Source organism: Oncorhynchus keta, chromosome 31 (assembly GCF_023373465.1).
Source record: "Oncorhynchus keta strain PuntledgeMale-10-30-2019 chromosome 31, Oket_V2, whole genome shotgun sequence".
NCBI classification, from domain to species: domain Eukaryota; kingdom Metazoa; phylum Chordata; class Actinopteri; order Salmoniformes; family Salmonidae; genus Oncorhynchus; species Oncorhynchus keta.
The window spans coordinates 12,001,541-12,023,845 of NC_068451.1; the positions used below are offsets into that span (position 1 = coordinate 12,001,541).

Consider the following 22,305-nt stretch of genomic DNA (forward strand, 5'->3'; position numbering starts at 1 on the left):
GATGTGATTAATTATACATATTAATTGCTATTAGCTAATTCATGTTGTAGTTTATGTCAGCGGAGAGTTAGAAAATATGACCGGTTGTGTTACGTCAATCTTTCCTCAGTTAGCGCTGGGACAAATGTAGCCTACGTTTCACACGTTCCAACACACAGGTGTGATCTTTTGACAGTGGTCCCTGAAGAATATGATCACATGCGTGTGATTAGAATACTCATTTAGAATGCTTATTTAGAACGGCCACTTTCGAATGACGCAACAATCAGCATTTGAGCTGGCCACACTTTTTTCCAGAAACTATTTACACAAACACAGTCCTGACAAAGTTATGTCCAGAATGTGAGCAGTTATTTTTGGATGCAATGTTCAGATATTCACAGAAGTATCTATAGCATAACACAATCATCCAAACCGGAAAGAATTTAGGCTACATTTACCATTTATCTACCATCTTAATGGTAGTGTCAGTGTATGCCATGGTGGCAACCATATCAAATCAAATTGTATTTGTCACATACAGATGGTTAGCAGATGTTGATGTGAGTGTAGCGAAATGCTTATGCTTCTAGTTCCGACCATGCAGTAATATCTAACAAGTAATCTAACCTACAAATTTCACAACAACTACCTTATACACACACACAAGTGTAAAGGAATGAATTAGAAAATGTACATACAAATATATGAGCGATGGCCGAACGGCATAGGCAAGATGCAGTAGATGGTATAGAGTACAGTATATGGGAGGGGGAGTATTTGATACACTGCTGATTTGAGAGGTTTTCCTACATACAAAGCATGTAGAGGTCTGTCATTTTTTATCATAGGTACGCTTCAACTGTGAGAGACGGAATCTAAAACAAAAATCCAGAAAATCACATTGTATGATTTTTAAGTAATTAATTTGCATTTTATTGCATGACCTAAGTATTTGATATATGAGAAAAGCAGAACTTAATATTTGGTACTGAAACCTTTGTTTGCAATTACAGAGATCATACGTTTCCTGTAGTCCTTGACCAGGTTTACACACACGTCAGCAGGGATTTTGGCCCACTCCTCCATACAGACGTTCTCCAGATCCTTCAGGTTTCGGTGCTGTCGCTGGGCAATACGGACTTTCAGCTTCCTCCAAAGATTTTCTATCGGGTTCAGGTCTGGAGACTGGCTAGACCACTCCAGGACCTTGAGATGCTTCTTACGGAGCCACTCCTTAGTTAATAATATAATAATAATATATGCCATTTAGCAGACGCTTTTATCCAAAGCGACTTACAGTCATGTGTGCATACATTCTACGTATGGGTGGTCCCGGGGATCGAACCCACTACCCTGGCGTTACAAGCGCCATGCTCTACCAACTGAGCTACAGAAGGACCACCAGTTGCCCTGGCTGTGTGTTTCAGGTCGTTGTCATGCTGGGAGACCCAGCCACGACCCATCTTCAATGCTCTTACTAAGGAAAGGAGGTTGTTGGCCAAGATCTCGCGATACATGGCCCCATCCATCCTCCCCTCAATACTGTGTAGTTGTCCTGTCCCCTTTGCAGAAAAGCATCCCCAAAGAATGATGTTTCCACCTCCATGCTTCATAGTTGGGATGGTGTTCTTGGGGTTGTACTCATCCTTCTTCTTCCTCCAAACACGGCAAGTGTAGTTTAGGCCAAAAAACTATATTTTTGTCTCATCAGACCGCATGTGTAGTTCTGGGCTGATCCCTCACCTTCCGCATGATCATTGATGCCCCATGAGGTGAGATCTTGCATGGAGCCCCAGACCGAGGGTGATTGACCGTCATCTTGAACTTCTTCCATTTTCTAATAATTGTGCCAACAGTTGTTGCCTTCTCACCAAGCTGCTTGCCTGTCCTGTAGCCCATCTCAGCCTTGTGCAGGTCTACAATTTTTTGCCCTGATGTCCTTACACAGCTCTCTGGTCTTGGCCTTTGTGTAGAGGTTGGAGTCTATTAGATTGAGTGTGTGAACAGATGTCTTTTATACAGGTAACTAGTTCAAACAGGTGCAGTTAATACAGGTAATGTGGAGAACAGGAGGGCTTCTTAAAGAAAAACTAACAGGTCTGTGAGAGCCGGAATTCTTACTGGTTGGTAGGTGACCAAATACTTATGGCATGCAATAAAATGCTAATTAATTACTTAAAAATCATACAATGCGATTTTCTGGATTTCTGTTTTAGATTCCGTCTCTCACAGTTGAAGTGTACCTATCGTAAAAATTACAGACCTCTACAGGCTTTGTAAGTAGGAAAACCTGCAAAATCGGCAGTGTATCAAATACTTGTTTTCCCCACTGTACATATGAGATGAGTAATGTAGGGTATGTAAACATTATATAAATTGGCATTGTTTAAAGTGGCTAGTGGCACATTTATTACATCAATGTTTTCATTATTAGAGTGGCTAGAGATGAGTCAATATGTTGGCAGCAGCCACTCAATGTTAGTGATGGATGTTTAGGGGGCGGCCTGTCAGGAAGTCCAGGACTCAGTTGCACAGGGCGGGGTTGAGTCCCAGGGTCTCGAGCTTAATGACGAGTTTAGAGGGTACTATGGTGTTAAATGCTGAGCTGTAGTCGATGAACAGCATTCTTACATAGGTATCCCTCTTATCCAGATGGGTTAGGGCAGTGTGCAAAGTGATTGCGATTGCGTCGTCTGTGGAACTATTGGGGCAGTAAGCAAATTGGAGGGGGTCTAGGGTGTCAGGTAGAGTGGAGGTGATATGGTCCTTGACTAGTCTCTCAAAACACTTCATGATGACGGAAGTGAGTGTTACGTGGCGATAGTAATTTAGCTCAGTTACCTTCGCTCTCTTGGGAACAGGAACAATGGTGGCCCTCTTGAAGCATGTGGGAACAGCGACTGGGATAAGGATTGATTGAATATGTCCGTAAATACACCAGCTAGTCTGAGAAACTAAAGAAGAGCATTCACAGCAACTCCGGAGTGATAGATATTTAGACACTTTTAGCAAAATACGATATTTACATAATACAGACCTTGGCATCTGTTATTTTAGATATAGGCTACTGTATCTGCAGCATATGCCATACTTAAACCCATCGCCTAGATTAATTAGTCATTGTCACCTAAAACTACATTTTATTTCCCTTCTTATAAAATCCAATCAGTAGGAGTTCCACAAAATAATTTCCCAAGAAACGGTGACCCAGCACCTTTCTATAATTAATACAAAATAAAATATGTTTGGTAAGTGTAATGGATGAGACTTGAGAATCTTTAACCATGGCGTTTTAGCACCACTCAGTGGCCAGCATCTGTCCAGATAATGGGAACACAAAGCATCATCGTTATTTTATCACCTGGAATTCAGACACAAGGGCCCCAATTCAATCAATTATAGGTAAAGAAAAACTGCACTGGGTGTTCATCAAAGGTGTTAACCATGTTAGAACTCAGTCACCTGACACATTCTTTCTCTTGTGGGTAAATCTGTGTAGAGGTGCAACAATACTGTAGACCTGTACTGTAAACCATGAGACCTACTTGAGAGTATATTTTTTTTTGGTAGCCTGTTGTAAACCTAAATAGATTTATACCTACAAAAAATAATGATTTCCTGTCCTCGCTGTCTTTAACATAGGGAGCATTGGATTATGACGCTACAGTAAAACCTTTGGATTCCATTCCATGAGAGGAAATAGTTGCATTAAAACAGATAATATGACAGGCCAGGCCTTGGGTTAGCAGCCACCAGATAGACCTATATAACAGATTGAGACATGCAGAGGTAATCCAAAAGGGTTTAAATCTCTGCTCATGCACGTGATTATAATTTTTTTTAGATTATTCTGGGCAAGGGCAAGAGAGAAAAAATTATTTGCTCTCCACCGAATCCACTTAGAGCTGGTGGGCTTCATATCTGTCTGGACAGGGAATTGTCAGTGGATTGTGGATCTCCTGAGGTTGACCTTCATCCTGTCACCTTCAATTGAACTAATGAGACAATATACAGCAAAACTCTAATTTACTATTTCCCCCTTTCCCGTCATAAAATTAAGACTAACAAGGAAGGGTAACAGACAAACACAGCTCTATCAAATAACCATCTGCGTTTGCGCTGAGGCGATGAAACAAATCTGTTTATTTTCTCTGCTCTAATCGATTGAAATGGTCAGACAACTGGGTCAAAACATTGAGATCAATAACGTACTGTGTCTTATGTAGGGAAGGATGTCTCTCTCTCATAGCAATTATTTAACAATGTACTGTATAGTCATTTAAAATAGAGCCCAACTCAGAACCACTGAGATTTGTATGTTGTAGCAGACTGAATAGTTTTTTGTCATTTCATGAAAGGCTATGGGATATTGCTGAATCAATCCAAGGCAATAAGGCAGGTTAAATAGGTTTTTAATCATTTCAAAATGCAAAAAGATTATATTTTACAAATAAGATAGCAAAACAACAGATTTAACTATAGATGTGTACATCATTTACATTGTATTGGAATTTAGGTTTGTGTGTACCTACACAACAAGTGTACATGAAAGAAGAGTGGCATATTTAAGTGGCACTAATCCACAGGACTAGATACAGCCATAAAGTAACCTAGAGCATGGAAATGTCCATGACCTACATTTGACATTGTACAATGTACTGTTCGCCATTACAGTTCATCATTGTTTCTTGAATGACGAGTGAGATTACTCAGGCACATATTTTCAATACCCTGTGATCGATTAACATTCAGGAAAAATAAACAGTGTGAGGTTACATGAATGTTATACAGTTATATTATCATTGAAGCATTGTTGCTGATTGCAATATCTTACCAAATTATACAGTATAAAAAGAAAATGACTTGCTAAAAATAATCTTGAATTCTCTGTATTTGATGTGTGCGAACTCTTACTTTGTTGTAAAAAATAAAATGGAAATAGGATTTAAAGCTTAAAAGATGGTTTATAATATGACATGGAATTGGATACATTCTCATGTACAGATTAGAATTTCATCACGCTGGACACTGTCAAATTCTGATAACTAAATAATACTCCTGTCCCCAAAACAACATGAATTTTCGTAAACTAGAGGCTAGTCAAAAAGTGAGCCATGAAATGTTACTGTACCGTGAAACTTATTTATCTACCGTATTTGAATATAGCCTAGTACAATATTCAATACATCTATTATAACTATATAACTACAGTCATGTGTTTGCATATTATTATAGTTTCATAGAGCCTTAAGCAAATGGTGAGTATGCAGTCTCTGAATGGATCCTATGTGGATAAGCATAAGTAGTTATCCTCAGGTCAGAGGGCAATTCTTGCTTGACCTGTATTGGCAAGTTGACACATGATATCCACACTTACTATACATCAGATCCACCAAGCACACCTGATATGAGTGAAATGAACCATGACACTTTAAGAGCATTCCTTATACACATGAACATGTATAATGTTTCATATCATCATGTTCGATTTGTAGCACTGTAATTGTAATGTTGAATAAATACTGACACCATTTAAAAAACATTGACAACAGTTTAAATAAACCAGTTTCTAGACGACCACAGTTCATTATTTTCTTCTCCAAGATATTTAGGATGATATGTATAATTTCAGTATGTTAAGGGTGCACTGAGGATCAAGCTTTCTGAAGGCAGGCAGTGTCCCTGTGTCCCTGTAGAGCCTTCACCCTCAGGGAGTGACACAGTCAATGTGTCCCAAGTCCTCTCCCACATAACCTTAGATAAGCTTCATGGTGAACTTGCCAGCATCACCTCCACCCCCTCCTCCTCCTCCTCCTACCCCCATTGAGGTACGGGGCACATAGTCGATGGTGGCTGTGTGTTTGATTTGCCCCTTGCTCTGGCTCCAGAAGAACATGAAGACGAAGCAGATAGCCACTGAGCTGAGGAAGGACAGGAAGCCCATGGTGGTGGCGATGATCAGTGTCTTGGCATCAAACGGGTACTGATTGGCCACCTGGGCAGAGGAGTTGGCAGTAGGAGCGTGTGAGGACTCTATCCAGCCTTCGTCGGTGAAAAAGGGCATGGTGCGGTTACGTGGGAAACCCTTCACATAGAGGCTGACGTACAGGCTGTCGTTGCCAGCTGCGTTGCCCGCCGTGCACCGGTATGTGCCGCTGTCCTGAACCTGGGCATAGCGTACTTCTAGAGTCCCATTGGACAACACCCTGATGCGCCCCGTAGTGGAGAGTGGAATCCGCTGGGCTGACAACCATGTAAAGGAGGGCATTGGGTCACCGTCCGCCTTGCAGGAGAAGAGAACCGTAGTGCCCTCCTCCACCCTGACCTCCTGGGACCTGCGGTCTACAATTCGGGCCTGCCGGCAGGTGAACAGTCTCGGAAGCTCTTTCTCTGAGAAGTCCCGGAATTCCCGCTCTCGCACCATGTCCGGGGTGGAGCAGGTGGGTTGGCGGCCGTCAAAGTTTAGGCGCTGTCGCCGGCGGACCACCCAGAGCAGTCGGCAGTCACAGGCCAGGGGGTTCCCATCTAGCCGCAGGACCTGCAGATTCCCTACCGAGTGGAAGGCACTCTCCTCCAGCGTGCTAAGCTGGTTGGATGTCACGTTGAGCAGACGGAAGTAAGCCAGCCCCCTGAAGGCCCCTGGCTCGATGCGGAGCAAGTTGCCCCCAGCTAGGTGCAGTTCCTGCAGCCGCAACAAGTCCCCCAGCAGGTTACCTTGGATGGCTGTGATGGGGTTGTAGGACAGGTCCAGGTAGCCAAGGTAGACCAGGTGGCGCAGCACCTGGTATGGGACAGCACTGAGATTGCAGCTGCTGATGACCAGCGAGGTGAGGTTGAGGCCAATCAGGCTGTTGCTGGCCAGGGTGTCCAGCAAGGGCCAGTGGGAGATGACGAGGCTGCGCAGTCGATGCAGGTGGCGGAAGGCATTGTTGGGCAGCGCCGAAATAGTGAGGCGGAACATGCGCAGCCGTGTCAGGCTCTGGAGCTGGGACAGTGCCTCGGTGGGGATGGAGGTCAGGTTGCTGCGGTCCAGATTGAGCTCCTGCAGGTTCTGCAGGCCGGTAAAGGCCCGCTGGGAGATGAACACCAGGTCATTCTCCCCAGCCTCCAGCTGGTGCAGGCTCACCAATTCACGGAAGGTGTAGTCCAGAAAGACTAGGATCTCGTTCTCACTCAGGTCCAGGAAGCGCAGGCTGGGCAGTCCAGAGAAGACCCCCACAGAGATGATCTTGAGGCGGTTGCTCCTAATGCACAGGGTCTTGAGGTTCTGCAGGCCCTGGAAAGCCTCCACTTCAATCATGGCGATGACATTGTCACTAATGTCCAGATCCTCTAGCTGGGTCAATCCAAAGAACTGGCGACGACCCAGTGTCTTCAGCTTGTTACGAGATAAGTTAATGCGCTGGGTGCCACTAGCGAAGCCCTGAGACACAGAAGTCAGCTGTTTGCCAGAGCAGTTCACTTCTAAAGTCTCAAGCCGACACACACACCTGGCAGGGCAAGGCCAGGGGAAGTCCCCTGCTGACACACCCAATAATCCACACTGGAGCAAGATGCTCCATGCCCCCCATCGGACAACAGACTCCACAAACATCTTGCCTCCTGCCTAAAAAGGGAAACAAAAAGGACACAAGTTATGAACCAACAGCTAAAGAACAGTCATGCTTACTTGCAATGCCATAACAAATGAAAACAAAGGTATGAATATATTTTAGTATTTGTTAAGGAACTTACCGATTTACTATGAGGATGCAGGTTTTCATAACCAGTGGTGGTCAAGTTGGGATCAGACTTGAGTTAAGTCTTCTATAAGAGATGATGCTCTGTAAAAAACATGTCCTTGCAAATGGCCTAGAGAGACAAGAGAGACAGGAATGAATCTCCCCCCTCCCCAAAAAAACATAAGCAATGATTCTTTGTAGCATTTGTAAATCGTGGATTGCAAATGCTAGATTTATGGACAAAGCATGAGTTTCCAACATTTTGAGATAAACCTAACAAAGTGGTGAATTTGAGTGTGGAATCAAGAGAATAAAAAATGTATTAAAAATTATTATTAACATCAGAGCATAATTATGGTACTATTTAGAGCAGATTTCATAGTTACTATCGGCCTACATCTCTGTTTAATACTGATAGCATCTCTACTAATTGATTACCAAATAATAGATCCTTTACCACTTGTACTCTGCACCTTATATCCTCAGTCTAAGCTGCAGGCTAAAAGGTAGTGGTACAGTAATGAAACATACGCCCATGACTGTGCCCCCATCTTGATCTGCACAAAAAAAAAAATCCTCATTAGTGCATCCAGACCTATGCTTACTGATTCTAAAAACCCTGATGAAGGCCAGTTCGGATGGGAGCTGTGCCCCCTGGCCAGACATCTGGATTAGGCAGGCTATCTGGGGAAGGGCCAGTGACACGTGACATGTGACGGCAGATGTGCACACGTAAGCGATACAGGACCAAGTTGAGAAGGTCGAGTAGGGAATAGTCAAACATTCCCATGGAGGCATATCATACATACCCCATGAAACAAAAATATTTTTGTTCGTACTGTGCAGCCTCATTTTCAATTAATTAAGCAGGACAAGAAATTAGGGAACATTTTCCACTACACTGTATTAAAAGGGATAGTTCAAGATTTTTTTCCTTCTATTTACCCAGAGTCAGATGAACTCATGAACACAATGCAAGCAGCTACTGTAGACTTTCAGTCATTGCACTAACGCTAATAAGCAATAGCTCCAGAAACTACCTTTGACTTCCTTTAAACTGCACACAGACACATACATTTTTTCATTTGACTCTGGGTAAGTAGAAAAAAAGGCTTAATTGACAAAATCTCTAACTATCCTTTTAAGTACAAATATATAAAATATAATATGACATACATTTCAGCAACATCTGTGATTCAACTACGGTACAAATCAGATTTTGGGAATGCTTTTAAAAAGTTTTAATCCTGATGACGACTAAAGCACTAACTCTTACACCGACACAAATGCCAAAAACATTAGTCGTAACTGCAACTACATGTAGATCTACAGTAGACCTCAAAACACCAAAGGGCAACATCGAAATCAACCACATTAAAAGCAGTGGTGTAAAGTACTTAAGTAAAAATACTTTAAAAGTGCTACTTAAGTAAAGTACAGATACCCCAAAAACGACTTTTTATATTTTTGACTACTTATACTTTTGCTTCACTACATTCCTTAAGACAATATGTACTTTTTACTCCATACATTTTCCCTGACACCCAAAAGTACTTAAATAATAGTGAAGACATCAAAACTATGAAATAACACATATGGAATCATGTAGTAAGCAACAAAGTGTTTAACAAATCAAAATCTATTTTATATTTGAGATAATTCAAAGTAGCCACCCTATGCCTTGACAGCTTTGCGCACTCTTGGCATTCTCTCAACCAGCGTCATGAGGTAGCCACCTGGAATGCATTTAATTTAACAATTGTGCCTTGTTAAAAGGTAATTTGTGGAATTTCTTTCCTTTTTAATGCGTTTGAGCCAATTAGTTATGTTGTGACAAGGTTGGGGTAGTATACAGAAGATAGCCCTATTTGGTAAAAGACCAAGTCCATATTATGGCAAGAACAGCTCAAATAGGCAAAGAGAAACGACAGTCCATCATTACTTGAGGACATGGTCAGTCAATGCAGAACATTTATTCAAGTGCAGTTGCAAAAACCATCAAGCGTTATGATAAACTGGCTCTCATAAAGACCACCACAGGAAAGGAAAACCCAGAGTTACCTCTCCTGCAGAGGATAAGATCATTAAAGTTACCAGCCTCAGAAATTGAAGCCCAAATAAATGCTTCAGAGTTCAAGTAACAAACACATCCAAACATCAACTGTTCAAAGGAGACTGCATGAATCAGACCTTCATGGATGAATTGCTGCAAAGAAACCACTACTAAAAAGGACACCAATAATAAGAAGAGACTTGCTTGGGCCAAGAAACGAGTAATGGACATTAGACTGGTGGAAATCTGTCCTTTGGTCTGAGACCAAATTTGAGATTTTTGGCTCCAACCACTAATTGATTACTAATTGATTACCAAATAATACATCCTTTCCCACTTTTACTCTGCACCTTATATCCTCAGTCTAAGTTGCAGGCTAAAAGAGATTGGTACGGTAATGAAACATACACCCATGACTGTGCCCCATCTTGATCTAAACAAAAAAATCTGCTGTGTCTTTGTGAGACATGAATGGATATAGGTGAATGGATGATCTCTGCATGTGTGGTTCCCACCATGAAGCATGGAGGAGGTGGTGACAGTGTCAGTGATTTATTTAGATTTCAAGGCACACTTAACCAGCATGGCTACCACAGCATTCTGCAGTGATATGTCATCCCATCTGGTTCTCTTAGTGGGACTATCATTTGTTTTTCAAAAGGACAATGACCCAACACACCTCTAGGCTGTGTAAGGGCTATTTGACCAAGAAGGCGAGTGATTGAGCAGTGCATCAGATGACCTGGCCTCCACAATCACCCAACCTCAATCCCAATTGAGATGGTTTGGGATGAGTTGGACTGCAGAATGAAGGAAAAGCAGGCAACAAGTGCTCAGCATATGTGAGAACTCCTTCAAGACTGTTGGAAAAGCATTCCATATGAAGCTGGTTGAGAGACTGCCAAGAGTGTGCAAAGCTGTCATCAAGGCAAAGGGTGTCTACTTTTAAGAATCTAAAATACATCATATATTTTTTATTCGTTTTTGGTTACTACATGATTCCATATGTGTTATTTCATAGTATTGATGACTTCACTATTATTCTACAATGTAGCAAATAGTACAAATAAAGAAAAACCCTTGAATGAGTAGGTGTGTCCAAACTTTTGACTGGTACTGTATTTCTATGCATACACCATTAAGTTAGATTGCAGTCAATGGTCATGACCTAGGGGTCACAAAGAGACCTGACCCAGTCTGTCAAATTAGACAGTATCAGGAATCTAGATTCCACAGTCACACGGTATCATATTCCTCTTTATTTATGCTAAGTACATTCTAACAGGTAAAAATAGTATTCAATTTCATCTATTGTTCCGATTGAAATAGTTGTTGAGGAAGCTGCTGAATGAAGTCTGTCCTGGGTGGTAAGGGTATTGGGTTTGTTTTGTTGTCTGATTGGCCGATATGATGCAGCTGTAAACCTTTTGCATAACACAAAAACCCAGCCGTCCAAACCTGTGCAGCGGCCAGCTCTTATCTAACAGACAACCACAATGCCAAATGCAAACAATATCAAAGCCAACCTGATGTAACATCCACTCAGACAATCCCATGGCAGATCTAGAAACCATGTTTGGTGTTTGGGTTGATCCCCACTGTTCCTTAATTCTTTCAAACATTTGGACTTTCCCACTCAGCTCTCCCCTATCATCACACAAAACTCATCAAGTCCGCTCAGCTGTCATCGTGTTACATCAAACTGTGGACAGATGTCAGAACATTCTGAGTGTCAAAACAGTGACCTTGCAGTGCGTGCCTAGCTACAGAATCCCCATTACTGACGCCATGGAATCACTTTAGGTAACCAACACACTCAGCACTGTGGCTCAAGAGCCTCCTTCTCATTTTGACATGACCCGCAGCAGAAACGGAGCAAAACAACAACCCCAAACTAAGTTTAATCTGTTTTTTTATGTGATTCGTTGTTTTTAAGGGACATCTGCTCTGCAGCCTGCCTAGTATTTCCCAGAGCCTTTGGTCTTTCCTACCTCAAGACATATTTCTCCCAATCAGTACTGGCAGGAACACTTAGAGATTATAGGCAAAAAGACCCAATTGAACCGGTGCATGATGTCTAGCTAGGGGCCGCTTTGGATGGGCCATGAGAACAGTCTTATGTTCATTCATTGTATTGAAGTCTGTCCTCAAAACAGACACCCTGGCAGACTTTTCCTCCCCTCCCCACATTGGTCACTCTCTATATCGCCATGGGGTTAGAAAGAGAATGCACAATGTAAGCCAGGCTACACTTTGACACTTGCCTAAGTGCTATTCTTAGACCAATTAAGATGGCTGAAATGAAACAACAGCACGGACCTGGGGGCCCAGGTGTGTGTTACACTCTGTTGAAAGTGTCTCTGTGTGTATATCTGTATGTTTTTATATGCTAGAAAGACATTGTTTATTGCTCCTGGCACCTGCCACAGTGTACCAGCCCCTGTGATATGCACCAGAGTTCTACAAGCGTGTATTAAAAGGTTTGTGAGCAGAACAGCTGCTAGGCTGAGGGGGAGAGAATAGCAGTGCTCTTCAGAATGCCAGATTCTTTTTCCATTGGGTCTGCCAGGAAAAGGAGAAAGGGCTCGTGCTTGTAAACAACCTCAAGTCAAGCAAGCCATTTCTGATTCAATCACTTTAAAACATTTTGTAAAGACAAGGTATATCTCAATAATATTGCACGTAGGGAAGCCATAAAGAAGTGTATGTTAGTCTGACTGTAAGCTTGCAACTGTGACAAATATGATTATATTAACTGTGTGACACTGTGCCCACATTTGCAATTGCATTTGTTTCATATGGATTAAATGTGTTTTATTCAAATGCTTTTTGTGTGTATTTGCAACTTAAATGTCTGTGGGTTTGGGGGGAGTTTTTGGTCTTTGTATGGTGGAATGTGTGTTTATGCGTCGGTATGCTTAGGGTTAGGCGTTATGCATTATGTGTGTGTGTGCTCTGAATATTTTTGTATTTACACTCTCACTCTGTCTCACAGGCAGAGGCAGAAGTGGGTCACTGTGACAGCCCACTTAAATAAATTTGGTTCCAGAGACACTGTTCCGTCGTGTTGCAGGGTGCACTATATTATAATTCTTTATCAAGGCAGTCAGTTAAGTCACTGCTCGCACAAAGTGCACTATCTGAAAAATTAATAATAGCACAAATAAATTAGAAAAGTTAATTGGTTTCAGTGTAGCACAGATGTGACATGCCAAATGAGGTCGTTTTAGTTAATAGCATGGACGGATTGAATCCATCGAGGTACAATGAGAGAAAGAACAATGTCTGACAGGAGGAGATGGATGGTAAACAAGGATTCCAGCAAGCACGCTTCATCAAAAGGTGCTGGATTCTTCTGAAGGTGGACTTCAGCGGTCAGGAAATGTTCTGCCTATGGGGAACATACCAAGAATAAATAACAGCGGCCAATTATACCATTTGTGGATTACATTGGGCCTCTTTTACAAGGTCTCCTTTAGGCTACACTTTCATTAGAAAGTTCTTCCATTTTCAGCATACCCTCTCTGCTTTCACTATTCCAAAACAGCTTTGAGAGGACAAAGATATCAACCTCTTGAAAGAGAGCCACAACAGTTTGTTACGGGTTGTGTTTTTCACAGAAAAGCAACTACACTACATAATCCTCCACACACACACACACACACACACACCACTGGACAGGTGGAGCTTTTTCCCTTTGGCACACTTACCGGGCTGCTTGCTAATCTGATCAGAGCCATTCACAATCCTAACTTGATTCCAATAAAGGTAACCTGCTATGGTGGTGCTAAAGCTATACTGTGGGTCAAATCATGTGGAATGGTAATAAAACTCACATACTGTACTCTCTGGGTACAGCACATACTGGGGTTGTTCTCTCATCCAATAAATGTGATAACTGCAGTTGGGTCTAAAAGAATACATCATCAAATAAAGGCTCCAGAGACAGAGTCAATTTCCTTGTGACCTCAGAGTAAGTATGCAGGTTTTTGTTTCAAACATGCTTAATTTTGCTCAAATAGATTGGTTGGCAAGTTAACAATGAAGATTTATTATAATGCTGTGATGTTGTGTTTACATCATTGATTATTTTAATAAGTTCTCTGAACATAATCCAATTTAAAGGTGGAATGAAAACATGCGTAAATATTAGTCCTAGTCCTTTAGCACCTCTCTCATAACCACTGCAATGATGAAAATAAGTAATTTGCTGGTTTGACATGAGCCCAAGTGTATTGCCATTTAAATATTCATATTGTGACTTTCATTATGTATGCATAATGTTTATGAACAATCGTTCCAAATGGGTATTGTTTGAGGCTAATGATATGGCATAAAAATATTTAAAAAAGAACGAGAGAAACAATCCTTTGAAATGGTCAACCCAGGACAGGGTTGGTGTGAACAGAATACATTATCCTCCATTAACAGAGGGGGGGACACATTAAAAAAAATACGATTTGCCTTGTGTAAGTTTAAGAAATATTGCCTAGTATCTTGTCATTCTGTGACCAAAAACCCACATATCTTTAAGATATTTAAAAACAAAAATTGTGAAAGTTCACAGAAGTAACAAGTAAAAGGTAGACCAACCAGTTAGTTCATGTTTTTACTGATAACAATTTGGTTAATTATTTATTAAGTGATTAAATGAAGTGATTATTCTGTTACCAAATCGGTGAAAAAAGAATAACAAAAATATCTGTAACAGGCTGACTGCAACTGAATGGCTACAATGAGAATTCATAGTAGTCAGAAACCACAGTTGGGTCACCTGATCCTGTCCTCCCTTCCACTGGCATACTGTTTTGTTCAGCTCATAACTGTTTTCTTTCTGTCACGTGGTGGTTAAAGCAAGAGTTTGAAAACAGTCTGGATAACCCACCTCTTACTGACACCCACCCACTGAGCACTGACCTACACCGGACATCCATGGATGTTGAAAAGTAGTTGAAATTTGGTCAGCCCAAATCTGAACCAATCATAGGCATCTGTTTCACAAGTTTGGACAGCACAGTACAGTACAGTCCATCACAGTATAGTACAGTACAGAAAAGTAGGTCAGTGCAATACAGTAATGTACCGTAGAGTTCAGTACAGTAGAGCACACTAGAGTAGAGTACAATAAAATTTACTCTAATGTACTGTACGGAAATGTACTGAACATAAAAATAAGATAGCAGTTTATTAAAACTTCTTCGGATAGGTGGGTCCCCCACGGGACGGTTGAGCTAACGTAGGCTAATGTGATTAGCATGAGATTGTAAGTAACGAGAACATTTCCCAGGACATAGACATATCTGATATTGGCAGAAAGCTTAAATTCTTGTTAATCTAACTGCACTGTCCAATGTACAGTAGCTATTACAGTGAAATAATTCCATGTTTGAGGAGAATGCACAGTTAGGAACTTTAAAAGTTATTAACACACCTATTAGGCACATTTGGGCAGCCTTGATACAACATTTTGAACAGAAACGCAATAGTTCATTGGATCAGTCTAAAACCTTGCACATACACTGCTCCCATCTAGTGGCCAAAATCTAAATTGTACCTGGGCTGGAATAATACATTATGGCCTTTCTCTTGCATTTCAAAGATGGTACAAAAACAATGTTTTTTTTATTTTAATTTTATCAGCTCTACTGTGTTATATTCTCTTACATTCCTTTCACATTTCCACAAACTTCAAAGTGTTTCCTTTCAAATGGTATCAAGAATATGCATATCCTTGCTTCAATGCTTGAGCTACAGGCAGTTAGATTTGGGTATGTCATTTTAGGCGAAAATTGAAGGGTCTGATCCTTAAGAGGTGAACAGTGCAGCTCAAGAAGAGTTAAGAAAATACTTACCAAATAAACTAAAGTAAAAAAATATATAAAAAGTAACACAATAAAATAGCAATAATGAGGCTATATAAAGGGGGTACCAGTACCGAGTCAATGTACAGGGGTACAGGTAGGTCGAGGTAGGACTGAAGTGACTATGCATAGATAATATACAGCGAGTAGGAGCAGTGTACAAAACAAATGGAGGGGGGAGGGGTCAATGTAAATAGTCCAGTGGCCATTTGATTAATTGTTCAGCTGTCTTATGGCTTGGGGCTAGAAGCTGTTAAGGAGCCTTTTGGTCCTAGACTTGGCGCTCCGGTACAGCTTGCTCTGACACCGCCTATTATATAGGTCCTGGATGGCAGGAAGCTTGGCCCCAGTGATGTAATGGGCCATACGCACTACCCTCTGTAGTGTCTTACGGTCAGATGCCTAGCAGTTGCCATACCAGACGGTGATGCAACATGTCAGGATGCTCTTGATGGTGTAGCTGTTTGGACCATGATAGTTCGTTGGTGATGTGGACACCAAGGAACTTGAAACTCTCGACCCGCTCCACTACAGCCTCATCGATGTTAATGGGGGCCTGTTCAGCCCGCATTTTCCTGTAGTCCACGATCAGCTCCTTTGTCTTGCTCACATTGAGAGGTTGTTGTCCTGGCACCACACTGCAAGGTCTCGGACCTCCTCCCTATAGTCTCATCGTTGTCGGTGATCAGGCCTACCACTGTTGTGACGTCAGCAAACTTAATGATGGTGTTGGAGTCGTGCTTGGCCACGCAGTCGTGGGTGAACAGAGAGTACAGGAGGGGACTAAGTACACACCCCTGCGGGGCCCCAGTGTTGAGGATCAGCGTGGCAGACGTGTTGTTGCCTACCTTTACCACCTGGGGGCAGCCCGTCAGAAAGTCCAGGATCCAGTTGCAGAGGGAGGTTTTTAGTCCCAGGGTCCTTAGCTTAGTGATGAGCTTCGTGGGCACTATGGTGTTGAACGCTGAGCTGTAGTCAATGAACGGCATGCTTGGCAGCAGAGCTCATTCAAATAATAGCCCGTGTGCGCATGTGACAAATAAAAATTTGATTTGAAATAAAAAAAGTTCCCAGAAATGTTTCATACGCACAAAATCGTATTTCTCTGAAAATAAAATTGTGCACAAATTTGTTTACATCCCTGTTAGTGACAGTTTCTCCTTTGCCAACATAATCCATCCACCTGACCGGTGTGGCAAATCAAGAAGCTAATTAAACAGCATTGTCCACAGCACAGGTGCACATTGCGCTGGGGGCAATAAAAGGCCACTTTAAAATGTGCGGTTTTTGTCACACAACACAATGTCACAGATGTCTCAGGTTTTGAGGGAGCCTGCAATTGGCATGCTGACTGCAGGAATGTCCACCAAAGCTATTGCTTTGGGGTTATGGTATGGGCAGGCATAAGCTACAGACAATGAAAATGATTGCATTTCAAGCCTCAGGCCCATTGTCATGCCAGTCATCCGTTAGCCATCACCTCATGTTTCAGCATGATAATGCACTGTCCCATGTCGCAAGTATCTGTACACAATTCCTGGAAGCTGAAAATGTCCCAGTTCTTCCATGGCCTGCATACTCAGCAGACATGTCACCCATTGAGCATGTTTGGGATGCTCTGGGTCGGCATTTACAACAGCGTGTTCCAGTTTCCACCAATAGCCAGCAACTTCGCACAGCCATTGTAGAGGAGTGGAACAACAGGCCACAATCAACAACCTGATCAACTCTATGTGAAGGAGATGTTGCGCTGCATGAGGCAAATGGTGCTCACACCAGATACTAACTGGTTTTCTGATCCACACCCCTATCTTTTTTTAAGGTAGCTGTGACCAACAGATGCATATCTGTATTCTAAGTCATAGGTTAGGGCCTAATGAATTCATTTTAATTTGACGGATTTCCTTAAATTCTTTGAAATTGTTGCATGTTGTGTTTATATTTTTGTTCAGTATATATTTAATCTCCGATGTTTATTGAAAACAAATACATTTGCAGAATGAGAACTTGTCCTTCAAATACATTGTTACAGATGTTGGTTAGCTAGCTAGCACATTTTTTGCCATATTAGCATTGACATGAAATCAGTCAAAACACCTCAAAACAAGACGTGGTATCAAGAAAAACATAAAACTAGCTGAAACAACTCCCCTCATGGCAGTTTCTTATCATTATTGCTAGCTAGCTGGCCATCCAGAATCACAACAACACACTGCCTTCTGCCCCATTAAAGTGTTTGCATTGTTTTTGTGACATCTGCTAACCAGTCTATAGTACAGATAAGGGACCCATGATGTCATTCTGTTACCATTATTCTGTTACCATGTGTTAATCCACTTCACTATAGTTCAATAACCAAAATATATATATATATATTTTTTTAACTCAAGGTGCCATACACTACACAAACATCTCTTTCCAAAATCATGGGCATTAATATGGAGTTGGTCCCCCTCTTCTGGGAAGGCTTTCCATTAGATGCTTCAGGGACATGCTTCCATTCAGCCACAACAGCATTGAGGTCGGGAACTGATGTTGGCCGACTAGGCCTGGATCACAATCGGTGTTCTAATTCATCCCAAAGGTGTTAGATGGGGTTGATGTCATGGCTCTGTGCAGGCCAGTCAAGTTCTTCAAAACCGATCTAGACAAACCATTTCTGTATGGACCTCGCTTTGTGCACAGGGGCATTGTCATGCTGAAACAGGAAAGGGCCTTCCCCAAACTGTTGCCACAAAGTTGGAAGCACAGAAGCATATAAAATGCTTGTATGCTGTAGCGTTAAGATTTCCCTTCACTAGAACTAAGGGGCCTAACCCGAAACATGTAAAACAGCCCCAGACCATTATTCCTCCTCCACCAAACTTTACAGTTGGAACTATGCATTGGGGCAGGTAGCATTCTCTTGGCATCCGCCAAACCCAAATACATCTGTCGGACTGGCAGATGGTGAAGCGTGATTCATCACTCCAGAGAACGCGTTTCCATAGTCCAATGGTGGCGAGCTTTACACCACTCCAGGCAACGCTTGGCATTGCGCATGGTGATCTTAAGCTTGTGTGCAGCTGCTTGCCCATAGAAACCCATTTCATGAAGCTTCCGGCAAACAGTTATTGTGCTAACGTTGCTTTCAGGGGCAGTTTGGAACTCGGTAGTGGGTTTCAACTGAGGACAGGCAATTTTTATTCGATATGCACCTCAGCAGTTGGTGGTCCCATTCTTAGAGCTTGTGTGGCCTACCACTTTGCACCTGAACCGTTGTTGCTCCTAGACATTTCTACTTCCCAAAACAAGCACTTACAGTTGACCGGGGTAGCTCTAGCAGGGCAGAAATTTGACCAACTGACTTGTTGTAAAGGTGGCCTCCTATGACGGTGCCACGTTGAAAGTCACTGAGCTCTTCAGTAAGGCCATTCTACTGCCAATGTTTGTCTATGAAGATTTCATGGCTGTGTGCTCGATGTTATACACCTATCAGCAACGGGTGTGGCTGAAATAGCCAAATCTAACTCATTTTAAGGGGTGTCTACATACTTCTGTATATACAGCATATCATAGCTGACACCCCACTATTTCTGCAGACATCTTCGAATCTTAATTCAGTCATTTTTGGATAACGTGGTAACATAAAACACTGATGGAGATTTCACTGTCATTCTGTTACCAAACTTTACATCTGCACTGTTCTTTGAGTAAATGTATTTTTTTAATGTTCTGTGGAAATAAAAAGTAGTCCTTGTGCATAGACTTGTATGGTTTGTTTAATTTTGAAATCAATGTTTTTTGTTTGGCATACTATTAAAGTGTCGTCTCATCACCATTATTTTACTGTGGAATTGCCTTGATGTTAATCCCCTGGACTATAAGAGTCAAATTGGAGCAGAATGGATGATAGTGTGCAGGGATCTGTGGCGCATTCTTTCGGGTTCAAAGGGTAAGGCCATGCGGGTAGAGGGGTCACACTCCCACTTTAAAAATGGGCATATCTTTTTTTTATAATTGGGGCCACATCTTAAAGGTGCTATATGCAGAAATCGTTCTGCAATTTCCTGGTTGCTAAAATTCAAAAAAATGTAGTTTACGTGACAAAACAAGCAATGGAGAGAGAATTATTGTACCATCTAAACCTCTGAAATATATTTTCAGTAACCAAAAATATTGTGTTTTCAGCTCTTTGAAGCTGGTATACAAAACTGAAAGTAAAAGACGCAAAAACTAAACTTAATGACTTAATAAAACACATAGAACATATCTACTGCTTCTTAGACTTCCTTTCAATGAGAATGAGAGATCTATAACCCACATTTCTATGTGAATTTGGTCAGGTCGCCCAAAATGTTATGTATTGCATCTTTAACGATTATATTTATAAATATATATGTATTTTTTAGTGCCGTACTAGTTAGTGCAATACTAACAAGTAATTGTTCAAATATATATTTAATGCAAAATAATGATTAGTGCTTGATGGAGTCACAGCTGCCCAGCAACGAAATAATGCATCTTAATTGTATGCATTTAATGATCCCATATTGCTCCATGACACATCTCAAAAGATATGGCCGTTTTTATAGTGGGTGTGATTTTGTTACCGCGTGACCTTGCCCCAATCATTCTAGCTAAACTTATTATTAAGGACTGCAGATGAAGCTAAAAGCTGCAGCTGAGCAACCCGTCAAAATATATTCCCATTCCTGGATTGTTGGGACTGTATAAGCAGCCCTGCCTCACAGAAATTTGAAATGATGAACAAGTACATTCTAAATATTGGCTTTACACTTCGGTAACGATGACCAAGCAAAACAAAGAAGGCACTGATGAAAAATACTTTCTTGCTTGACCCAGATCAAGTCTCGTTAATAATTAAAAGTCAGGATAAATCAGTCCCCTAACAAGGAGACTGAAATACTTCCTGTGCATAAAGCACCTCCTGATTAAAGTGCCTATTTGGCCAGTCACCAAAACGTACTCTTTGGCACTCAGCTTTGCCAGTCGCACTTCATTCGCCTTCTCTCTGGCTGGGGGGAAAAAAAGAAGAAAAAAAATCTACAGCCTGGATAACATTATTGTATCTTTCTCTCTCCCTTGATGAATTATAATTGAAATGTTAATTTTAGTTTATCAGGCTACAGATGAAAATCAATTATGAAATTGAAAATATATCATAAACGTCTAGTTATCTAATTATACATTTTAATGGATATTCATATGATTGGCTCATCCAACTTATTCTAAATGATAAGAACATTTACCATGCTCAATCAGGATTGCTTTAAATGTTTTTTTAAATGGTCACCACCGGAAAAACTTATCATGCATACACTTACATCTGAAGATAAAGCAAGTAGTCTAGCCTTTGCTTCTTTGACAATATAGCGTAGCCAACCCAGGTACTGTATTTTTGTATATTTATTTATATTCTGTGTTTTTGTTCCTTCCATATTAGGTTGTGGACCTGTTCAAATGTTGTGTCAAAGGAACAAAATGGAAATGACAGTCACCATTTTGGCATTTATTGTGGGATTAAAGTCGAAAGCCATGTCAAGAACTCTTTGGTCAGGTCTCTGTCCAGAAACCCACGTTGACCATAAAACTATTACATGGGGTCTGAATTAGGCTGACCCATAAATCAATCGACGTCAAAGGGCGACAACACAAGTTTGCTCCTGTACGACTGTCTTGCTTGAGTTTCCAGAAACAAACAAGTATGATGTAATTCACAATATGTAACGTTACACAATATTGTTGCCCACAGGTGCTTAGTTCATATTATTGACAAGTAGCCTACAATGCAGATTGGTAAATCAGCCTAGTTTATGAACTGTCTCATATAAAAACACAATTGCAGAATCAATTAGGGTTATGGTTACACAATTTAAAATGTACCCTGAAAATTGTAAACAATGAACGAAAACTCACCCGCTAATGACTTCAATGAAACGTTGATAGTACAACATTTCCATATTTTACCCACAACTCCAAACGTTCGGGTTCCTTCTCGCCTAAGCTGTTCGTTCGGTTGCTGGTTGATTTATCATGTTTTACAATACTTTAAAACATATGCCTTGAGACCTCACACAATTTATTTCGTCCTCCTTCATTAACTTCTTCTGATTACTGCACCACCCTCGGGGAGTAGTAGGATAATTACGCTACGGAAAATAATTTAGGTCGACTACTTTATTCTCTTCTGACGCTATTGAAAGCCCGCCTTCTTGCCCCTGCTCGTGCTCTTCTGCGTGGTAGTGATGCTCTTGCTCAAGTCGCAATCGCATCCCACAGAAAAATATCATAATTACCTCAAGCGAACTCGAGGAAAGTAGCCTATAGGTGTGAATCAACGAACCAGTCAACGACATGAATGAAACACTTGTCCATGAGGACAGAGAGCAACCGCCAAGTGTGCAACAACGGGTTCATAGTAGGCTACCATTGATGCGCGAATATGGTGGCGAAATCCCTGAGCTCTCAGCATTCTGACAGGATTTGTAATTTTATCCACTAGACTGATTGAGTTCTGGAAATGATCCAGGACAGTACATTACTATCGCGCTAGGTAGGCCAATATTTGGGAATGATGGGCAAATGTGCACTCTGGTCAGCCAGCTGGTTATAAAATAAAGAAATATATAGAAATAAAAAACTATAGGGCAATCACAGACTAAATTCATCCCCTTCAGTGTTAGGT

The 22,305-nt window shown here is 41.4% G+C and overlaps 1 protein-coding gene across 1 annotated transcript; it reads right to left on the bottom strand.

The window, feature by feature from the left end:
- Window positions 1-4,378: 4,378 nt before the first annotated feature.
- Window positions 4,379-22,014, bottom strand: lingo4b (leucine rich repeat and Ig domain containing 4b). The gene is made up of 3 exons (XM_035745983.2): window positions 21,537-22,014; window positions 7,717-7,833; window positions 4,379-7,588 (listed from the first exon to the last, which is right to left on the bottom strand). Exon 3 carries the CDS (start codon window positions 7,574-7,576, stop codon window positions 5,738-5,740), a length of 1,839 nt encoding a protein of 612 aa, XP_035601876.1. The 5' UTR covers window positions 7,577-7,588; window positions 7,717-7,833; window positions 21,537-22,014; the 3' UTR covers window positions 4,379-5,737.
- Between the last annotated feature and the right edge of the window lie 291 nt (window positions 22,015-22,305).